The following is a 21,453-nucleotide window of genomic DNA, read 5'->3' on the forward strand; positions in this document are numbered from 1 at the left end:
ATATAAATAGAGGAGACGTCCTCTCATGCATTACACTCGGTGGTGTTTCTCACAGAATAAAAGTGGACTTGCTAGAAAATTACTCTTCACCACGATCTAGCCTAACACATTTAGTTTTATGCTTCAATTTTACATATAGATCTTAAATTAGTATAATGCCTTGTCCTTTGAATTCAAGGAATAATAACAAAAGTAAAAAAAAACTAATTTCAATCTTCAAAAGTAAACTTCAAATGCCAGATTTCTTTATTGGTAAGCCAAACCCCATTAGTAACCAAACAACTTATACATTGATACAGTACTCAGAAGGTGAGAATTCACTATTCTTACTTAGGCCCCAAATAAGTTTATCTCGTCCCCTTTAAACCAATATTTATTTTCAAGAACTAACTGTTGTTGATCCCTGGCTGCCCTGCACAGATAAGCAACTAGCTTTACCAGCACACACACTCACTTACTATGGCTAGACATAAAAGAAGAGGTTGAGAACAGCGTGCGCACACACTCAGCACAAGCACCAACGTTGGCCGAAGCCCTATCCTTTGGTTAGTGGCAACTGAACTAAGTATTCCATTGCCCTTTGGATTGAATATATACAACTCTAGCTGTACCTCTACCAGGTACATAGTTGTTGGCCAACTACCTACTCTTGAGTACAAGAGTACACCAACTACCTACTCCTAAAGTACAGGGTTCACCAACTACCTACTACTAAGGTACAGAGTATACCAACTACTCCTAGCAATACAAAGCTTACCTCAGCCCACTACCTAAGTCTTGGCTGATGTAATAGCTACCAACTAATATACTAGAGGTGGCATATTGTAAAACTGCTACAGCTACAGGGACTGGTCAGCAAAGCCGATCAGTCCTCAACTCCCAACAGGGAGTGGTCGGCCGAGCCAACCAGTCTCCAACCAAGGAGAGAATGGGGAGCAGCAGATTATGTCTAACAATTCTTCCCCTAATCCTGCTGCTAGCTCGATGCCTTGACCTCATCCACACCAATCATCTTCCTCAGCTCCATAAACCGCAGGCGACCGAGTGACTTGGTGAGGATGTCAGTGAGCTGTCTGCCGGTCTCGACAAACTCGATGACGATCTACCCTCCATCGATGCAGTTCTGGAGGAAGTGGGATTTGATGTCGATGTGCTTGCTCCGATCATGGAGGATAGGGTTCTTGGCGAGGGCAGTGGCGGGCTGGTTATCCACCATCAAAGCTGGTGGGTGAGCATTTTCGCCAGTCAGCTCGCCCAGCAGCCGGCGTAGCCATACAGCCTGGCATGTCGTCGTGGCCGCTGCGACGTACTCCGCCTCACGTCGATAGCGCCACGATCTTTTGCTTTAGCGACTGCCAAGCAATGAGGGCCGCTCCAAAGAAGACGAGCACACCGGAGGTGCTCTGTCGCCCATCAATGTCGCCCGCCATGTTCGCATCGTTGAAAACAGTGAGCTCCGGTCCACCTTCCTTTGTCTTGGGGGTTGCCTCATTGAACACCATGAGCCATAACCCTCCCTTGCCGCCACTCTTGGGGAAGATGATCGCTTGATCGAGCGTCCCCTTGATGTAGCGCAACAACCTTTTCACTGCCAACCAGTGATCTTCGCGTGGGTCCTCCATGAAATGGCTAACGTACCCAATCGCGAACGCAATGTTCGGTCGGGTATGAGTGAGGTAGCGTAGCCCGCCGATGATACTCCAGTAGCGCACCACGTCCACCTTTGCAGCAGTGTTGTGCTTACTCAGCTTCAGCCGCTCCTCCATCAGAGTCATGCACGGCATGCACTCCGCCATGCTGCCGCGCTCCAGCAGCTTCTCCATGTAGGCGCTGACCTAGGGAGATGCTCTGCTTCCCCTGCCTCACCTCGATGTCGAGGTATTAGGAGAGCACGCCAAGATCACTCATCTTGAAACGAGCCACCATCTCATGCTTGAAACCAATGATGTCCTCTACTCGTGTGTAGAGCACATGCTTTGTAGCGCAGCGAGTGAACCCAAGCTCGCCCAAGGTGGCATCGAGCTTGGCGTTCCATGCCCGAGGGGCCTGCCATAGCCCGTAGAGCGCCTTGCGCAGCTTAAGCACCATGTGCTTAGCGCCCTTGATGGCGAAGCCCGGAGCTTGCTTAACGAAGACCGTCTCCGCGAGCTCGCCATTGAGGAACGCAGACTTGACGTCGAGGTGGTGGACACGCCAATCCTTCATTGTTGCCATGGCCAACAGCAAGCAAACAGACTCAATTCATGCCACCAGAGCAAAGACTTCCTCGAAGTCGATGCCCTCATGCTGCACGAAGCCACGGGCGACGAGTCAAGCCTTGTACTTGACAATGGTGTCACGCTTGTCCCGCTTCACCTTGTAGACCCACTTCAAGCTGATCGACTTACAGCCCATCGGTGGGTCTACCAGCTCTCATGTGCCATTGTCCTCGATGGTCTTCATCTCTTCCAACATCGCCCGTCGCCAATTGGCGTCGCGTTCAGCCACTGCGAACGTCGGTGGCTCCTCGGCACTAACAAGGAGCAGCTCTGGATCATCGAGCATTTGACTCGCCAGGCCTATGGCCCCTGCATTACTGATGATGTTGTCTAGCCTGTGGAATCGAACCTCCTCGCCATCATGGAAGGCATCCACGAACTCACTAATGTCGCTTGGAGGGGAGGTGAACTCGATCGGTGGTCCTCGGCTTCCCTGTTCTGCCGAAGTGGTCGGTATCGCTGCTGGACCGCTCGGCACCACTGCTGGAGTGGTCGGCATCGCTGCTGGACCACTCAGCACCATTGCCAGAATGGTCGGATCCACTGCTGGAGCGATCGGCACCACTCTTGGAGTGGTCGACTCTACTGTTGGAGCGCTCTACACTGCTACTAAAGTGCCCGGCACCCCCTCTGTAGTGCTCAGCACTGCCCTAGGAGTGCTCGGCTCTGTTGCTAGAGTGGTCGGCACCACCTCTCTAGAGTCTCCATCACCGTGGCTGACCATGCGCTCAACGACGAAGGTGCTGGTGAAGCCGCCAGCTTCCCCCGTGCCTAGACTATCCCAGTCCCATGCCGCCTTCTCATCGAACACCACCGTGTTGGTCACATCATCGTCGAGCTCGAAGAAGGTTGCTTTGGAGCTCATTATGTGGTTGCTAGCGCTGGAGTCTAGGTACCACCACTGCTCCTGCTCGCCGCCCACACGTCCGAGGTGGACTTAGACATGTGGTTCGTCAAGGTTGACAGCCTTCAGAGCCTTCCCGAGCCCTTCCACCGCCATCCCATCTCCCTTCTCCTTAGCCTCAAAGTCGTGCAGTGCACAGAACGTCGCCATCAGGAGAGTAGCCTCATCATCATCATCAGCCTACGCCAGATGAGCCTTAGCCTTCTTCTCCTGCTTGCGATTTAGGCACTCCTTTGCCCAATGGCCCGTCTTCCTGCAGCGCCGGCAAGCATTGGGGTCGACCTTCTTCTTCTTCTTCGAAGAAGCCTTGCCGCGACGCTTGCCATCGCCACCGCGGCTGGAGGAGGCTTCTCTGGACTTCTTCTCCTTCATTCGGGCATCCCACTCCTCTTCTGTCAGTAGCAGCTTGCCGTTGTGCGTCATTGCTGTTGCTATATCTAGGCATCGGGTGGCCCGGCCCGGCACAGCACGGTCACGGGCCGGCATGGCACGATGGCTATTGGGCCAAGGAGGCACGTCGTGCCCTACGGGCCGTGCCTCATCGGCCTGCGGGCCTGGCCTTCGGCCTAGGCACGGGCCTGTAGGCCATTTTTCGTGCCGTGCTGGCCCGTGAGGCACGGCAAAAATAGCAGGCCGCGCCAGCCCACAGCCCGTTAAATCTAAAACACCTCCAAATAAACATCTCAATCCATTTTTTCAACCATGAACACATAAGTATGAATTTTGACCAACACAATTTTTTCACACTTAGCCATTTAGGACACTTAGGCAATAAACAGCAGCAACAGCAAGATGAAGACAACAGATTTAAATATCAAAAAGAGCTATTTTGTGCAATGCTGCCTCATTAAAAACCTACCTACGTAAAACTCACCCTTGTGAGAAACCCTAGGCAGAAAAAAAGAGTGTAGCCAGCTCCAAATGTCTTAATCTTACATAGTTATTACAGACCATTGTTCAAATGTTCAAATGAAAACTAAGCAAGTGAGTGAGGGACACATCCACTCTCAACTCACACAAAAGTACTCCAACACTCCCAGCCAACCAATGCCACTCTCAGCCACCAGATGCATCATCTTCACCTTCTAGTTCATCTAGGAACAGATTCTCGAATGCATCTTCAATTTCCTTGGTATCAGTAGCTTCATGTTGTTCCCTCTTCTCTCCTAGCTCCCAGTCCTTCAACAAGGTTAGCATCTCAACATGTTCTGGTTTCAAGCTCTGGCGCCGTTCTTCTAGGATCCTCCCTGCTAAGCTGAAACAAGACTCTGAAGAACAAGTGGAAATAGAAACTGACATGATATCTCTGGCCATAATAGCCAGGATGGGATAGGTTAGTTTATGGTCCTTCCACCATAGAAGAATGTCAAAACCATCCTCATAAGCAGTTATGCAGTCGCTGTCCAAATAGCTTGAAAGTTCAGAAGCAGTAGAGTGAGAAGAAGAACAGGCAGTGCCACTGGAAGGACCAGGCAGACCTGATCCTCCAAAAATTACCCCTCAAGTCTGTTTTCTCTTACCAGTGGGTGGGGTAGGACCAGCAACCCTTTGTGACCTGGTTGCACCAAACTTTCTCAAATATTTCTCAAACATTTTATTCAACTCAGTTTTCAAATCAGCATAGTAAGTAGTGTAATCAGTACCAGTATATTCAGTAAGTAAATGGAGGACCCTTTGCATACCTCTGAGCTTAGCTCTAGGGTCAAGAATGAATGCAAATGAGTATAAGAGAGGAATGTCCTTCCAATACTTAAGAAATTTATGCTGCATAGGGTACACAAAGGGTCTAAGATTAACATCCCTTTCACATGCATGCAAATGGGTTGCAATCTCCACAACATGGTGCAGCACAAGAGGACTGGTAGGATAATAAACACCAGACAGTGTAACAGTAGAGTCATAAAATACTTCCAGGAACTCCAATATTTTCCCAGCCACGTGCCAATGGGCTGGAGACAACAGTGCAGAACCATAATTTAAATTTATAAACACAGAAAATACTTTACTGTAAGGAACCAAGTGTTTTAGCATGAGATAAGTAGCATTCCATCTAACATCCATGTCTAAGCCAAATTTTCTAGGTCTCATACCTTTAGCTTCACAGTAGTTTCTAAACATAGTAATTCTTTAATTAGAGGAGTTCAAGAAATTAATTGCAGTTCTAAAATCCTCTATATAAGGTTTGATTCTTTTTAGTCCAGATTTGACTATCAGATTAATAATGCGACAAGCACAGCATTGATGCACAAGACTGTAACCAGGTGCAGGATCATCAGGTGCAGGATCACAACCAAGATAACCAGCAAACATGGGTGTCAAAGTTTCCATAGCCTTAGCATTAGAAGATGCATTATCTAAAGTGATAGAAAAGATTTTATCAACCAAGCCATACTCCTCAACAACAGATGCAATGGAAGCAGAAATGTTTTCACCAGAATGCTTAACTTGAATCAACCTAAGACCAACAATCTTCTTTTGTAATTCCCAATCAGCATTCACATAGTGAGCAACAACAGATATGTAATCCTCTTTAGCATTACCAGACCATATGTCAAAAGTCAAAGCAACAGATGCAGAAGCATGCACACAGTTCCTAATCATAGCACGACGTTCAGCAAATAACTTATCCAGATCTCTAGTGGTGGTTCTTCTAGATGATCTAACAAATCTTGGGTTATGAGAATTTTTAATATATTCCTCAAATGTATCAGTGTCACCAAAACCAAGAGGAAGATCAAGCCTAGCAATCAATCTACACAGTTCAGTTCTAGCAATAGCAGGATCATAGTTCCAATTATGCAAAGACCCATCAGCATTAAAAGCTAGTCGAGACTGAACCCTAGAAGCATTATCAAGTTTCTGTTTGCAAGATTTTTGGTGCCTAAGAATGTGACCAGTACCAGCAGTAGATCTAGCACTCAACACAGTTCTACACATCTTACATATAGCTCTAACACGCACATCGACACCATTAATCTTCTCATAAACCTCCTCAAAGTCACCCCGGCACTTAGACTTGCGCTTACCAAGTCCAGAAATAGCACCAGAGGAAGGAGTATGAGTACCATTACCATCAGCATTACCATTAACACCAGTGCTGTTGGAGTGGGTGTTGGAGTCCACCGTCCCTGTCCCCGTTGCCCCTGCATCGACGGCATCGACATCGATCGCCGGCTGTGTCTCACGGGTGGCGTCATCAAACATCGCAAAGGGGTCACGGCCATCATCGTCATGCTCCGGGGACAGCCCAGCCACGACCAAGTCATCGTCGCCAGTCATAGGGAACATGGCATCGTCGCCCTACGGGTCACACGCCATGGGGCCCTCGGCCGCGGACGGCTGAACTCCAGCACCGTTCCTCAATGGTGCGCGGCTACGGCTTGGCCGCGGTGCCATTGCCCGTCGTCCATCTATGCCAAGGCTAGTTGACGACGAGGCATCAGCAGCAGACCTGCAAAGAAAAAGAACACGAAAAGAAGAAAAGGATGAGAAAATGATCCCAAAAACATAATCAAAACACTGAGAAACGTATAGATCTAGGGGCTAGGGTTAGGGTTACGAATGGGGATGGACTTGCCTGTGCAACCGGAGCCCGACGCCGAAGAAGACGAGGGCCACACAAGGGCAAGACGGGATTAAGAAGGACGGCGAGCGACGGCGGAAGAGAGATGGGGAGGTGGACTCACATGTTCATCGACAAACAGAGGAGAAGGAGTAAAAAGGAAGACAAAGAGGGACTGAGGGAGCAGGGAACTCAGGGAGAGGTGATGGAGCAGTGACGACATCACTGGATCCAAGGACGACGGTCGCACTGGCGGCGAAGATGGATCAACGAGAGGAGGCGAGTGGCGACGAGCGAGAGCGATGAGTGAGAGCGACGAGCAACCGAGCGGGTGTCAAGTGCAGCGGCGGTTGGGAGGGGAATGGGGTTAGGGTTAGGGTGGGGGTGGGGGCTGGGGGGGTCGCGGTTTATATATGGGGAGGAGGGGGGAGTTCTTGGGCCGGCGGCCGTCGGCCTGCTTGCCATTGGGCCGCTACGGGCCTACCGTTATTTTGCAGGCCATGCCGTGCCAGCCTGTGGGCCTAGGGTGCGGCCCAAGCATGGCCTGCACCCCCGTGTCGTGCCAGCCTGGGCCCATTGACCTTCGGACCGGGCCGGGCTAGGGCTGGGCCTAAATAGCGGGCTCCGTGCCGGGCTCATAGGCTCAGGCTTTGTGCCCAGATATAGCTGTTGCTTGCTCCATGAGCTCATCCACCGCCCACAGATGACCTACCACATCCTCAATGGTGAGGGTGGACAAGTCCAGTATCGTCTCTATGGAGAGACATATCTAGATGTACTTCACCGGCACGGAGTGGAGGTACCTAGAGACCGCCTCTTCTTTGTCGATGGTGACGTCGTGGCTCCTTAGCTTGCTGATGAGCGTCTGTAGGCGGAGGGAGAAGTCCTCCACCAATTCACCATCCTTGAATTTGAGGTTGGCGTACTCTTGCTTCAGCAGCTGGGTCGTCACCTTCTTTGCACGGTCGGAACCAACGCGCATCGCCGCAATGGCCTCCCACACCTCCTTACCAGAGCTCTTCGCCCCCAATGGCTCCCTGTACTCCTCTGGCACAACAGCGAGAATGGCTTCCAACGCTGACATGTGGTCTTCTTTGTTGTCGGTGCCCTTGTCAATAGCATTCCAGAGCCGTCGGTCTCTGAGCTTGACCTTCATAGTCACCGCCCATTCACCATAGTTGGTGCGAGTCAGTGTCGGGCAACTAGTGCCGCTGACCTCCCACACCATGCGCACAATGACCTCCTGTCGTGGCTGGTCAGCCATAGCAGCGCCGCATCTGTCGCCCATCTCCAAAACGTCCGTCATCACCAGCGGTTAGTCCGGCGACAGCGCTTGTTCGGCTCCGATACCACTTGTTGATCCCTGGCTGCCCTGCATAGGTAAGCAACTAGCTTATCAGCACACATACTCACTCACTATGGCTAAAGTTGGAAGAAGAGGTTGAGAACAGTGCATCCATAATATCACATGTTTTAGTAAGGATTTTTTTATATAAACTTTTACCTATGCTTTTAAGGGGCAAATAAAATTATACCTTCATGATGATAAAGTCTCGAAAATACATAAAAACATAAAATGAATAAAAAATTGTTGAGTTTCTCATCACTACACCTATATTCTTATTGTCACTGGCCTAATCGAAAGGGAAGGCGCGGCTATGCTGTGAGTCTATGATAAAGATGCCAATCACAATGAAATGCTTTGAATTCCAGCTCCTTTGGTTTTCTAGGGAAACTATACTGCGATTTCAACCAGTTCAAACTTGTCTGACAGCGATGGCTTCAGATACAGGGTGATGCTAAACTAATATAGGTTGTTCTGAATGTGAATATATGATGGGGTTGGGGCTTAGCTCTTGTCTATTCTCCTTGCTATCGCCGCTGTGCAGGCGAACGTCCTGGTGCCTCCCTTGGCCAGAGAAAGGGTGACCATGGTTCTCTCCGGTCTGCTTGCTGTTCTAAAGTGTTGTGTTGGACTATATATTTTGGTCTCACGACTAGCTGCCGCCTACTGGGGCAGTAAGAGGATACACGGAGGCCAAGAGTATATAATACTGTTCGCTTTGCTGAAAAGAACTGTTCGTTGATTTATTGTGAGAGAAAAACACTGTAGAAATGGCTGATAAGCCGTGCTGAGTTCTAAGTGAACACGACAGATTTAGAAGAGAGGAGTAGGACAGAGGAGACTTTTCACCACGCCACTTTTCACCACGCCATACTGTTAGTGTTCCGCACCACCTGTGACGCCGACTACGACCTATACAGAGGAGGTGACCATATCCGTGGACACTACTACCCTGGCAGTGGGAGAGATGGCACCTGCAGTTACGGCAGCGCCCATCAAAGCGCCGCGTCGAAGCTCTAGGAATGCGGCAACAGCGGACGTCCATACACTACACAAGGCTGAACGGCTGGCAGCTAAGAAGAACCTTGAATTCCCAGGTAACTCTTTCACTAGCTTTCCAGATTCCAAAGTCCTTTCAAACCTTGGTAGGGTAGGCATCAACCTAGGTACCTCAGATGTAGTTACAATAAAAAACTTAGAGGTAGACAGGTTAGTTTTATGTGCTAATACAAAGAAAGGTTCTGCTAAATCTAAACTCTCCAATCTTGAGAGTGATGATGAGCGGGATGACCAAATTGATGCAATTCTCAGCCACGCCTGTGGAAATCTAAATGAGAATTTGCTGGAGGAGGAGAATGATCAAATCATAGATCTCTCTCCACTCCGACGGAAGAAAAAATATAATAGTGCCAAGAATACAGTTAATGGCAAACTTCCCAAAAAGCCAAAGACCCCCTCAAAAATTATTATAAAATGAAGGGTGTTTTCTGGAATAACAGAGGTCTTGGAGACTTGGCTAAGCACAGGTTTTTGGCTGAATTAGTGAAGGAAGAGCAAATTAATTTTATTGCTCTATCCGAAACAGGACGGGACTCGTTCCCGGATCATGTTCTCAAAAATCTTTGTGGGGGACATGATTTTCTTTGGCACACCATGGCACCCCACGGTAGGTCTGGGGGCATCCTTCTAGGTGTGGACTTGAATGTTTTTGACATTGGAGCCATTGCTGAGGGAGATTTTTATGTAAAATTCACCCTAAGAGTCAAATCAAATGACTTCAAATTTGTGCTATATACGGTATATGGACCAGCACAACTACAGAATAAGAGTGCTTTCTTAGTAGAACTCGCCAACACGTGCTCCAAAGAAACCCTTCCATATATGTTAGGAGGAGATTTCAACATAATGAGAGGCCCAGAAGATAAAAGTTCTGGGGACTTTGACCCTAAATGGCCAAATCTTTTTAATGCTATTATTGAATCTCTAGATCTTAAGGAGATTACAATGGCAGGCCGTCAATACACATGGGCGGGGCTAGGGGATAATCCAACCTTTGAGAAGTTAGATAGAGTTCTCGTTAGCACGGAATGGGAAATCATGTTCCCATTAACAACAGTAGAACCTAGGGATAGGAATATCTCTGACCATACTCCCCTATTTCTTAACACAGGTGCTTCAACCCACCAGACCCACAATCGTCCTTTCAAATTTGAGAGGGGATGGTTGATATGAGATGGATTTTATGATATGGTTGCAAATATCTGGCAATCTCCATGCTCTGGGTCAACCCCTCTTGAACGTTGGCAGTTCAAGATCCGCAGACTCCGACAATATCTAAGGGGCTGGGCGAAACACACTGCAGGGTCATATCGAAAAGAAAAAAAGACTCTGCTAGCTCTTTTAGAGAATCTTGATAAGAAAGCTGAGATCTCTCCCTTATCTGATCAAGAGATTAATCTGAAGCATTATTTAAAAGAACGTTTAGTTAACCTTCTGAGAGAGGAGGAACTAAAATGGTATGAGAGAGCCAAAGTTAAAACCCTCTTGGAAGGGGATGCTAACACTTGGTTCTTTCATCTAGTTGCCAACGGGAAACATCGCAAGCAACATATCTATAAACTTGAAAATGATCAAGGTGTTGTGATCGGTGATGATCATCTCAAAAGTCATATTATGACTTATTATAAAGAACTCTTTGGCCAGCCGGAGAATTTCGATATCTCCCTTAGGGAAGACCAAAACCTGGATATTCCACAGGTATCACCGGAGGAAAATGACATCCTCATCAGCCCGTTCACTGAATCTGAAGTGAGGGAGGCGGTCTTCCAGATGGAGCGTAATAAAGCTCTAGGGCCGGATGGTTTTCCTGCGGAATTCTATCAGGTGTTTTGGGGAGTGATCAAGGATAATCTTCTACCCTTATTTGCTGAGCTGCATAGGGAGGCTCTTGATCTCTACAGTCTTAATTTTGGTATTATTACCTTAATCCCAAAAGTGAATAATGCCATAAAAATTCAGTAATACAGGCCAATTTGTGTTCTTAACGTGAGTTTTAAAATATTCACTAAAGTGGGCACAAATAGGCTTAATATGGTAGCTAAAACTGTGGTGAGACCAACGCAGACTGCCTTTATGACAGGTAGGAACATAATGGAAGGGGTCGTTATCTTACACGAAACCATCCATGAACTTCACACCAAAAAGAGAGACGGTGTCATTTTCAAGATTGACTTTGAAAAGGCATACGACAAAGTGAAGTGGCCTTTCCTACAACAAACGCTACGAATGAAAGGTTTCTCCCCCAAATGGTGTCGATGGGTTGAAACTATGGTCACTGGAGGAAGTGTGGGAATCAAGGTCAATGATGATGTAGGACCCTATTTCCAGACCAAACGTGGACTCAGACAGGGAGATCCAATGTCACCAATCTTATTCAACATCGTTGCAGATATGCTAGCTCTACTTATTAACAGAGCAAAAGCCGATGGTCAGATAAGAGGTGTCATCCCCCACCTTATAGACGATGGTCTATCCATATTACAATATGCAGATGACACCATTATCTTTATTGATCACGACCCAGAACAAGCACAGAATCTGAAACTGTTGCTTTGCGCTTTTGAACAGCTATCTGGGCTGAAGATCAACTTCCACAAGAGCGAAGTCTTCTGCTATGGTGCAGCTAAAGAGATGGAATCCTTTTATACTGGTCTCTTTGGATGCAATGCAGGGGAATATCCCTTCAGATATCTAGGGATCCCAATGCACCATAGACAACTCCTGAATTCTGAATGGAGAAAGGTGGAAGATCATTTCGAACAGAAACTCTCTTGTTGGAAAGCGAAATACCTGTCATATGGGGGTAGACTAGTTCTGCTTAATTCAGTCTTAAGCAGCCTACCTATGTTTATGATGTCCTTCTTTGAGATCCCTAAGGGGGTCATTAAAAACCTGGATCATTATAGATCAAGGTTCTTTTGGCAAGGCTACTCAGATAAACATAGATATCGTCTTGCCAGATGGGACATCCTTTGCCGTCCTAAGGACCAAGGAGGATTAGGTATCCTAAATTTACAATTGCAAAATAAATGCCTTCTAGCCAAATGGTTGGTTAATCTGCTAAACTCAGAAGGCATATGGCAATCTCTTTTACGGAATAAATACTTAAGCTCCAAGAGCCTAACTCAGGTGGCAGCCAAACCCAATGACTCTCATTTCTGGAGAGGACTCATGCATATCAAAGATGAGGTGCTGGCTAATGGTTCATTCGATATTAAAGATGGAACCAACACTAGGTTTTGGGACGACACATGGGTAGGAGATAAGCCTCTGAAATTTAAATATCCATCCTTATATAATATAGTGCGGGATTCTCACGCAACAGTCTCAAAAGTGATGACTACTAGCCCACTAAACATCTCTTTTAGAAGGGCTCTGGTGGATAATAAACTTGCAGAATGGCTTAGTTTAGTAGCACGGATCTCAAATGTCGAATTGGTCGAAGGTTCAGATTACTTCAGATGGAGTTTAACCAAATCTGGGTTATTCTCTGTCCGCTCTATGTATCTCTATCTTATAGATACACAAACACCTTTTTGTCATAGGAAGATCTGGAAGATAAAAATTCCTCTAAAAATTAAAATCTTTCTTTGGTTCTTGCAAAGGGGTGTCGTCTTAACCAAAGACAACCTCGCTAGGAAAAATTGGAAGGGGAGTCAGAAGTGCATCTGCTGTAATGGGAATGAAACTATCCAACACTTGTTCCTAGACTGTCCCCTTACCAAAATGATATGGAGGATTATCTTTTTTGCTACTAGTCTGACCCAACCAAGATCAATCAGCCACATGTTTGGTAATTGGCTAACTAATCAAAATAAAAGGATTAGAAATTTGATTTGGGTGGGGGTGGCTGCCATGTTTTGAGCTATTTGGAGATGCCGTAATGATGTTGTTTTTAATCAAATGAGATCTAACTCTATGATGCAGGTAATTTTTAGAGGAGCGTACGCTCTTGAGCCCAGCTGCAGCGTGATGAGATAGCCAAGGACGCGCTCTCTACGATGAGCAAGAAATTAGAAATAATTGCTTTAGAGATATCCAATAAAGGATGGAAACATTTATACTATTTGAATTAGCGTCCGGGTCGATCTATAAGACTGGCTCTCTCTTTTTCCTTCAAAACTTTGTAATAATGGGCTGTGTACGTCTATGGATGTAGAGGCCGGATATTGTTTTATCCATTATCTAAAAATACTGTTAGTGTTGTATGTGGTTAAGCGGGCTGATTTGGGCCCAAGTCAAGTGGGCTGAACTGACACAAACTACTGTAGCTTGCTAGTTAGGAAAAACTCTCTTCCACTTCTTAGAGTGTCGGCGTAGTCTGATTTTGCTTATTGATCTTCAAAATTGGATAGCATACCCCTCAACTCTCAAAACCGTCTAAATTGCCTTTATTCCCTGGTTTAAATTGAATTTTTAAGGTGGTTTTATCTCTCTTTCTTTTTTAAAAAAAATCTAGTAAATACCTAATAAGAAAAATGTCTCTAAGATTCTAAAAATTCTGGGAAAATTCTAGAGACAGATTAACATGATAAATCCAAATAAAATATATAGATCTCATGAAAATAACTCTAGGAGCTCCCAACTTAGATTTTGCTACGGAAAAATTAGATATATATCTAGAAAAAATTGAAAATTTCCTAAAATAGTCTAATCGATGTATAAATGCATTTTGAAAACTTTCCACAATAAAAACATGAGATGCAACTAGCATGAATGCATTTAATATTAATGTATGTTATATTCAAGATGGTTGCATTTTGTGTTTTTGGTGTGGAAATTTTTGAAAATGCATTTCTACATCAATTACAATGTTTTGTAAATTTTTCTAGAGTAAAATCCAATTTTTTGAAGCTTCCAAAAAAATTTTCATGAGCTAAAATTTTTTATTTGGTTTTCCTATGTCTCAATCTATCTTTAAAATCTTTCTAAAAATTTTGAAAAGCTTAGAAGACATTTTTCATGGTTTAGAAACTACTTCAAGTTATGACAGGAGGTAATTTAGACCGTTCTGATAATTGAGGGCGGAAGGATATTCAACTTTAGATTTCAATAAAAATTAGACCATGATAATAATTTAAGAAGGTAAAATAGACTTTTTCTTACTAGTTATACTCTTGGGCTTTTTCATATTGTGATGTGGACGGGACCTTTAAACTTTTGATGAAATTATGTGAGAAGCCTTCATGGTACTATACAAAAGTCAGCCCATTCATGGACCTATTCGGACATCATTGGTGTTCACATGGGCATATAAAGCAATACATTTTGCTCTATCATAAATTCATAATAGGTGTAAACTTCTCTTTTACAACTAAATTTTTGTGAGCAGTAGTTGTACCCCTATATCTAACATGTTGTAAGAATTGGGTGAAACATTCCTTCTCCACACTAGAATTTTTAGTTACGTCAGTCAACATAAGAATTGCTTGGAAATAATCACCGGAACTCTAGTATTAGTTGATAGTAACTAAAAGTAGGGTTTAGAAGAGAAGATTTTCACACAAATCTTTATTTCACCAACCGTACCTAGATATTGTACCAAAATATAGTAAAATTGGAGTATAAATTTAGCATAACTTGATGATAACTGAAACTATGGTGTGGTCGCCCCTGTGTCACCTCTACCTGACGACGCGGGGGGTGAGTGGGGGATTTTCAACGCATTTGTCAGTTTTCCAATTGCATCGGACACACGAAATTGTATTATTTATGAATCTATGATAAAGATGTCGATTACAATTGGCCCCGTGCGGCTTACCCAGAAACATGCTTGTTCGGCTTGTTTTTTCAGCCGGAACAGTATTTTCCTCTCACAACAATTCAGCCAGACCAGTGTTTTTCAGTCAGTTTCAGCCAAGTTTCAGCAAGCCGAACGGGCCATTAATGAAATGACGGTTAATACTTTGGAATTCCAGCTCCTTTGTGTTCTAGGGAAATTATACTGAGATTTCTACTAGTTGACACTTGCCTGAGAGCGATGGCTTCAGATATAGAGTGTTCGATGCTAAACTGATAAAGGTTGGTCTGAAAGTGATGAAGTATTTGCTGTTGTCTATTTTCTCCAATAAGCTCACCAGATATTATTCCTTCCTCATGTATAAAAGGCCTTCCTTTTGATATAGAGTGTTCGATGCTAAACTGATATAGGTTGGTCTGAAAGTGATGAAGTCTTTGCTGTTGTCTATTTTCTCCAATAAGCTCACCAGATATTATTCCTTCCTCATGTATAAAAGGCCTTCCTTTTTCCCTTTTTTTATGTGTGTTATACCTGTACCCAAGATATTCTTCACAAATACTTCTAGATTTAATGAATGTGTTTTGGTGAGTGTGGACACACTGGGGGAGTTTTAATCTTGGAAAAAAGGGATATGTATGTGATTAGAGCAAGTACTTATAGCTAATTTCGGTTCATGTTTCAAAAGCTGGTCCCTTGTAATTGGTGTAAGGAATCCTGATGATCTGCCAATCCTTGCTGCATTGGTGTACTCAGCAGACCAAAAGTCCACAGTTCAGTTCTGTTGTTACGGTGAAGGGTGCTTTGCTGCAGCAATGCAGCACATGTATGACAGTTGTGAATTTAGTGAATAGCAAATATTGGTGCATCACGTATGAATAATCGAGTTTTAATCGTAGAACGCGGCGAGGACAACAGTCAGCCTCGCCGCTGGTCCTTTCCCTGGTCAACAGGGGCGGCGAGGCCATGGAGGCGGTGTTCCTGGCGCTGCAGTGCGCAGCGCACCTGGCCGCCGCCGCGGCCGTCGCGCACGAGAAGCGGTTCCGCGCGGCGGCGCACCCGCTGACCCTGCGCATCTACTGGCTGGCGGCGCCTGCGCTGACGGCGCTCCTCGCCGGCACCTCCGTGGCGCGCCTCGCGTCAGGCGCCGCTAGGCTCCCGGACGACACGCTCGCCGTCGCGACACTGGTCCTGTGCCTTCCCCTCCCGCTCCTCTCCATCCTCGGGTCCACGGGCGTCGTAGCCGTGGTGGCGGTCAACGACCACGCCACCGGGGCCACAACGGCGGACAAGGAGACCACCACCACCACCACCACCGACAGCAACAGCAAGGCGAACGTGACCCCGTACGCGACGGCATCGTGGGCATCGCGCACGACGTGGGCGCGGATGAACCCGCTGGTGCAGCGCTGGTACCGGTCGGCACTGGAGCTGTCGGACGTGCCGACGCTGGCGCCGACCCACCGGCCCGAGCACATGCACGAGCTCTTCACCCTGCACTGGCCGTCGTCGTGGGCGTCCAAGGATAACAACCCGGTCCGGTAACCGGCAACTGGCATCACGCCCGGGCGCCGCCATCCTCCTCCTGGGCATCCCCGCGCGCTCGAGTCCGGCTCTGGCGCGGCATCCGTCGATCCCCCATGCGCTCGAGACCCTGCTCCGGGTTCGTACACGGCGTCCTTGCCTCCGCTCATGGTGAACACCATCGCGCGCTCCTAGCCGCAGCACGAGGAGAGCCCGTCCATGAAGCTGAGCACACGCGCAGTCCTCGCCGCCGCGCTTGGGAGGTGGACTTTGAAATCCGTCGTGACCGCCACGCCACCCAGTCCGTGGCATTCCTCCGGTCGCAGGGCTTCGACTTCGACGCAGCACGCGAGCGGCGTCGACTCGGCGGTGTTCGGGGCGAAGGTCGCCGATGCCGGGGACGTCGAGCTGACGTGATTGACGAGCAGCGCTGCGCAAGGCCGGGGACGTCGAGCTGACGCGCCTACGACATGGTCAGGACGCTCGGCGATGGAGACGAGGCAGGGGTTCGTTGCGCGCAGACCTGTGTTGCATCGGCATGAGAAGCATCGCCGCCAACCTCGGCGTGGCAAGCCCCGCCGTGGATCCGCCGTGGCTTGCCGGCCCCAAGAGCCGCCAACCTCGGCGTGGTGAGCCCTGCCCTGGACCTACCATGGCTTGTCGTGCGCCACTGCTGCTACTCGTGTCCCCTGCTTGCCGACGTGCATGCCATCGGGTAGCATGTCGTCCGAGGCGCACCTCTGCGAGTCGAGCGTCGTCAGCGGTACGCCGCCTGCGTGCTGTCGTCGGCGGCCAAGAGCAACGACTTCACGCTGCCACACCGCGCGGGACGCCTTCCTAGGGGCACGCCTCGCGTGGACCAACGCCGGGGACAGCCGCCTCGTGCTGCGCGTGCGCCGCCACGAACGCACACGCGTGCTGCGTCCCTACCTGCAACACCTCGAGTCCGTCGCCAACAAGATGGAGGCGCGCCGCCGCGAGCTGCGGCTCTACGCCAACGCCACCAGCGATTGCGCGCCGACATGGATGTCCGCGCCCTTCACCCACCCGGCCACACTCGACACAGTGGCCATGGACCTGGACCTCAAGGCACGCTATTCCGCACCTTCTAGGCGTAGTTCCTGCTGAACGCGTCGCTGGCGCTGCTCCGCCTCACCGTCATGTACGTGGGGCCGACGCTGATCCAGAGCTTCGTGGACTTCACATCGGCGGGCGTTGGGCAGCGGCCGCTCGAGGAGGGCGCGCGGCTGGTGGCGATGTTGCTGGCGCGTGGAGGCACTGTGCAGCCACCAGTACAACTTCCACTGCCAAAAGCTGGGGATGCAGATCTAGGGCGCGCTCATCGTGGCGCTCTACTGCAAGGGGCTCACGGACCAGTCAGCGGCGGAGGAGTTGGCGACGAGGTGCGCGCCCTGGCGCAGCGACTGCCCGTTGAGGAGCACCAGGTTGCCGTCGCGGGCGACAGCCATCGCGGCCACGAACCGCCCCACGGTGCCCGCGGACCACACGACGGCGCCTGCTCGCGCACCCACAGGATGTTTGACGAAATGAAGTGTCAATAATTGCTTTAGAAAGACAAGTCAGAAGGCCACGTCAGCACAGAAGCCAATGTGGATAGCTATGGACCTAAGTGATACACCGTACTAAGTTTATGGACCCAAAAAGCTACTTTGAAAGTTGATGAACCTAACTAAAACCTCCTCATAAGTTAATGGATCTCTGGTACATTTAACTCTTTATTAAATATAATTTGTAATATTGAGGGTAGTTTCGTAACCGAATCTGCTTGCTGATCATCCGAGCGACGCAGTACGGCAGCTTCGGGTTCGCGCCGCGCGTAGGCCCGTCTTAAAGGTATGTGCAGGGGGTGCGACGGCCGGGGGCCCATGGCGTTGGGGGCCCATGAGTATACCCTCTATACTACATGTATATAGGCTTTCTGAGTCCATTTGCTGGTGCGCTCGATCGCTTCGTATGACGACGACCCTTCCTATTTGCGAGCGACCCTTCCGATTTGCGATCAGAGTCGTGACTTCCTTTGCGTTGACGGCGACGGCGTTCTTCGCGGGAATCACGGCGGATTGAGGGCGGCGGCCGGCGGGCACGGTGACCTTGTCCGCTCGTCGCCAGGGCCGTGTTGTACTGCTGTGCTGCTGCTACAGTCCTTCACGGCTTCACGTCACTACGTCAGTAGGTATACGATAATACTATAATAGCATACTAATATACAATCAGGATCAGCACGTTCGGGTATGGGCGTCTAGCCTCCATCTCCATCCTCTAGCCTCCCTGTCCCTGATCACTTTTTTTTCAATTCAGTTCGTCAGTTCGGCACTAGGCACTCCGGCCGTGACTCCGTGACTCTGGCCAGCACCTAGCAGTAAGTGATTGCATTTTCCAATTTGCAGTTCTAGTTCAGTTATCAGTCGTAGGGATCTAATTTCTAAATTCTAATTGAAATATATTTTTTGTATATGATAGATGCCGCCAAAAAAACATTTGTCTGGTTATGAGAAAAGGAAAAAAAGAAAACTAGAAGAGCAATCGAAAGAATCGCAAAAGGGTGCTATACATAAGTTTTTTTCAAGTTCAAGAAATGCCGGAGTCATTCAAGATCAGAGGCAGGAACATGATCAACCAATAATTGCACAAGATTCCAATGAAGGTGCTACTGAGGAGGAAAATTTACAGGAAAATTTGTAGCCTTCGGATGATACAGAAAATGTAAACATGGATGAACAAGAAGATTCACTGTCGACTATCTTTGATCCTAGAATATGAGAAAATATTGATTATAGCAAAAGGGATATCTTAATTGAGAAAGGGCCTATGAGAGAAATGGATTTAGAATTCCCTAGTGATCCTAGTAATAGGCATTTTTCATATGCTTATTACTCTAGAAAGTTAACTAATGGTGAAGTTGTTGACAAGAAGTGGCTGGTTTACTCTAAACATGTGGACAAGGTCTATTGTTTTTGCTGCAAGTTGTTCAAATCAAATCAGAACAAGTCTAATTTTGCATCTGAAGGAGTGAGGGATTGGAGGCACTTGAGTGTGAAACTAAAACGGCATGAGAACAGTGTGGAGCATTTGACAAACATGAATACATGGAATGATCTTTGGATTAGATTAAGCAAAAATCAAACAATTGATGATGAAATGCAGCGGGAAATTGCAAAAGAGAAGGAGCGTTGGAGACAAGTGCTGGTAAGAATAGTTTCTGCTGTGAAGTTTCTTGCTAAACAAAATCTAGCCTTTCGAGGATCAAATGCAAAACTTTATCAACCAAATAATGGTAATTTCCTGGCCACAGTAGAAATGATTGTTGAATTTGATCCTGTGATGCAAGAACATATTAGGCGCATTCATAATAGTGAGATTTGTCATCATTATCTTGGCCCTAATATTCAGAATGAGTTAATTGCTATTCTTGCTGATGCTGTGAAAACACATATCTTAAAGATTATAAAAGATGCCAAGTATTTCTCTATTATCTTGGATTGTACCCCAGATGTGAGCCATGAAGAACAAATGACACTAATTGTGCGTTGTGTTAATATGTCAAGTGCCATTCCAAGAGTAGAGGAATTTTTTCTAGAGTTCTTAAAGGTTGATGACACATCAGGATTGGGGCTTTTTAATGTATTGTTGGATATATTGCAGACTCTTGATTTGAACATTGATGATGTGAGAGGTCAAGGGTATGACAATGGTTCCAATATAAAGGGAAAACATCAAGGTGTGCAGACACATGTGCTTGAAATTAATCCAAGAGCATTGTATATGCCATGTGCATGTCACAGTCTGAACCTTACTCTTTGTGATATGGCAAAATCTTGCAAAAAAGCTATTTCATTTTTTGGTGTCATACAACGGATATATGCATTGTTTTCACGTTCTACTAAAAGGTGGAAAATTTTGACTGATAATGTTGAGAGGTTCACTGTCAAGCCCTTATCTGATACTCGTTGGGAGAGTCGAATAAAGAGTGTGCAACCTATCAGGTATCAAGCCCCTCAAATAAGATCAGCTCTGCAGGAGATGGAACGAACATCTTCCGATGACCCAAAAGCAGTGAGTGATGCTCAATCATTGGTAACAGCACTTGAGAATTTTGAATTTTTAGTTGGTAGGTTATTTGGGATGATATTTTATCTACTATCAACATGGTGAGCAAAAAGTTGTAGTCTCCGATTATGTCCTTGGATGGTACTCTTAAATAGATTGATGGGGTCATAACATATTTCCAGGACTACAGAGATACAGGCTTCAGTGCTAGCATTGAGACTGCAAAATCCATTGCATCTAGTATGGATGTAGAGCCAACATTTCCTACAAAACGTCAAGGTAAAAGAAAGAAGCATTTTGATGAACAAAATGATGAAACCGAAGAATTACAACGTTCAGCTATAGATTCCTTCAAAGAAGAGTACTTTCTAGTTATTGTTGATCATGCAATTGTTTCATTGACTAGTCGATTTGATCAGCTAAAGAAATTTGAAGAAATATTTGGTTTCTTGCTCGGAAAATCTGAAGTCCTTAGATGCTACTGATCTACAAAAGTGTTGCACCACTTTTGTAAACAAATTTTCTCATGACAACAAGTCTGATGTTGAGTTAGATGATTTTTTCTCTGAATTGAAAGTGCTGCAAGTTACTTTGCCAGACAAATTAATGTCAGCACTTGAGATTCTTCACTTTGTTAAAGATTTAGATTGCTATCCAAATGTCTCTATTGCATATCGGATTCTCTTAAATGTTCCTGTGACAGTAGCATCAGCCGGGCCCTTCGTGCCTTGCTTGCACGAGGGCCCTCAAAATTATTGAGACGGCCCTGGCCGCGCGCCGCACTCCGAGGGTGTTTCCGGCCGTCGAGCCATGCTCCAGTGAAGTCCACACAGTCCAGGAGGCTCTCCCGGTGCCCTTCATGTCGTATGCCTGCACGCGGCGCCACAGGCTCCTGGCATGAACGTTCGCCGGCCACGCCAGGACGAGCCCGCGTGTCGCGTCGCTCACCGCGCGTCGGCCTCGCGCCGCGCGAGCCGGCACTGCTTGCAGCTGCTG

At 47.2% G+C, this 21,453-nt stretch overlaps 2 protein-coding genes across 2 annotated transcripts; one reads left to right on the forward strand and one right to left on the reverse strand.

Moving 5' to 3' along the window:
- Positions 1-1,316: 1,316 nt before the first annotated feature.
- LOC136526437 (secreted RxLR effector protein 161-like) lies at positions 1,317-1,823 on the reverse strand. The gene has a single exon (XM_066519103.1). The coding sequence runs from the start codon at positions 1,821-1,823 to the stop codon at positions 1,317-1,319; it is 507 nt and encodes a 168-aa protein (XP_066375200.1).
- A 17,404-nt stretch (positions 1,824-19,227) lies between these two features.
- On the forward strand, positions 19,228-21,358 carry LOC136526438 (uncharacterized). Its single transcript, XM_066519104.1, has 3 exons — positions 19,228-20,484; positions 20,640-20,924; positions 21,164-21,358. Exons 1-3 carry the CDS (start codon positions 19,228-19,230, stop codon positions 21,356-21,358), a joined length of 1,737 nt encoding a protein of 578 aa, XP_066375201.1.
- Positions 21,359-21,453: the final 95 nt, after the last annotated feature.

This window comes from Miscanthus floridulus, chromosome 19, assembly GCF_019320115.1.
Source record: "Miscanthus floridulus cultivar M001 chromosome 19, ASM1932011v1, whole genome shotgun sequence".
In the NCBI taxonomy this organism is placed as follows: domain Eukaryota; kingdom Viridiplantae; phylum Streptophyta; class Magnoliopsida; order Poales; family Poaceae; genus Miscanthus; species Miscanthus floridulus.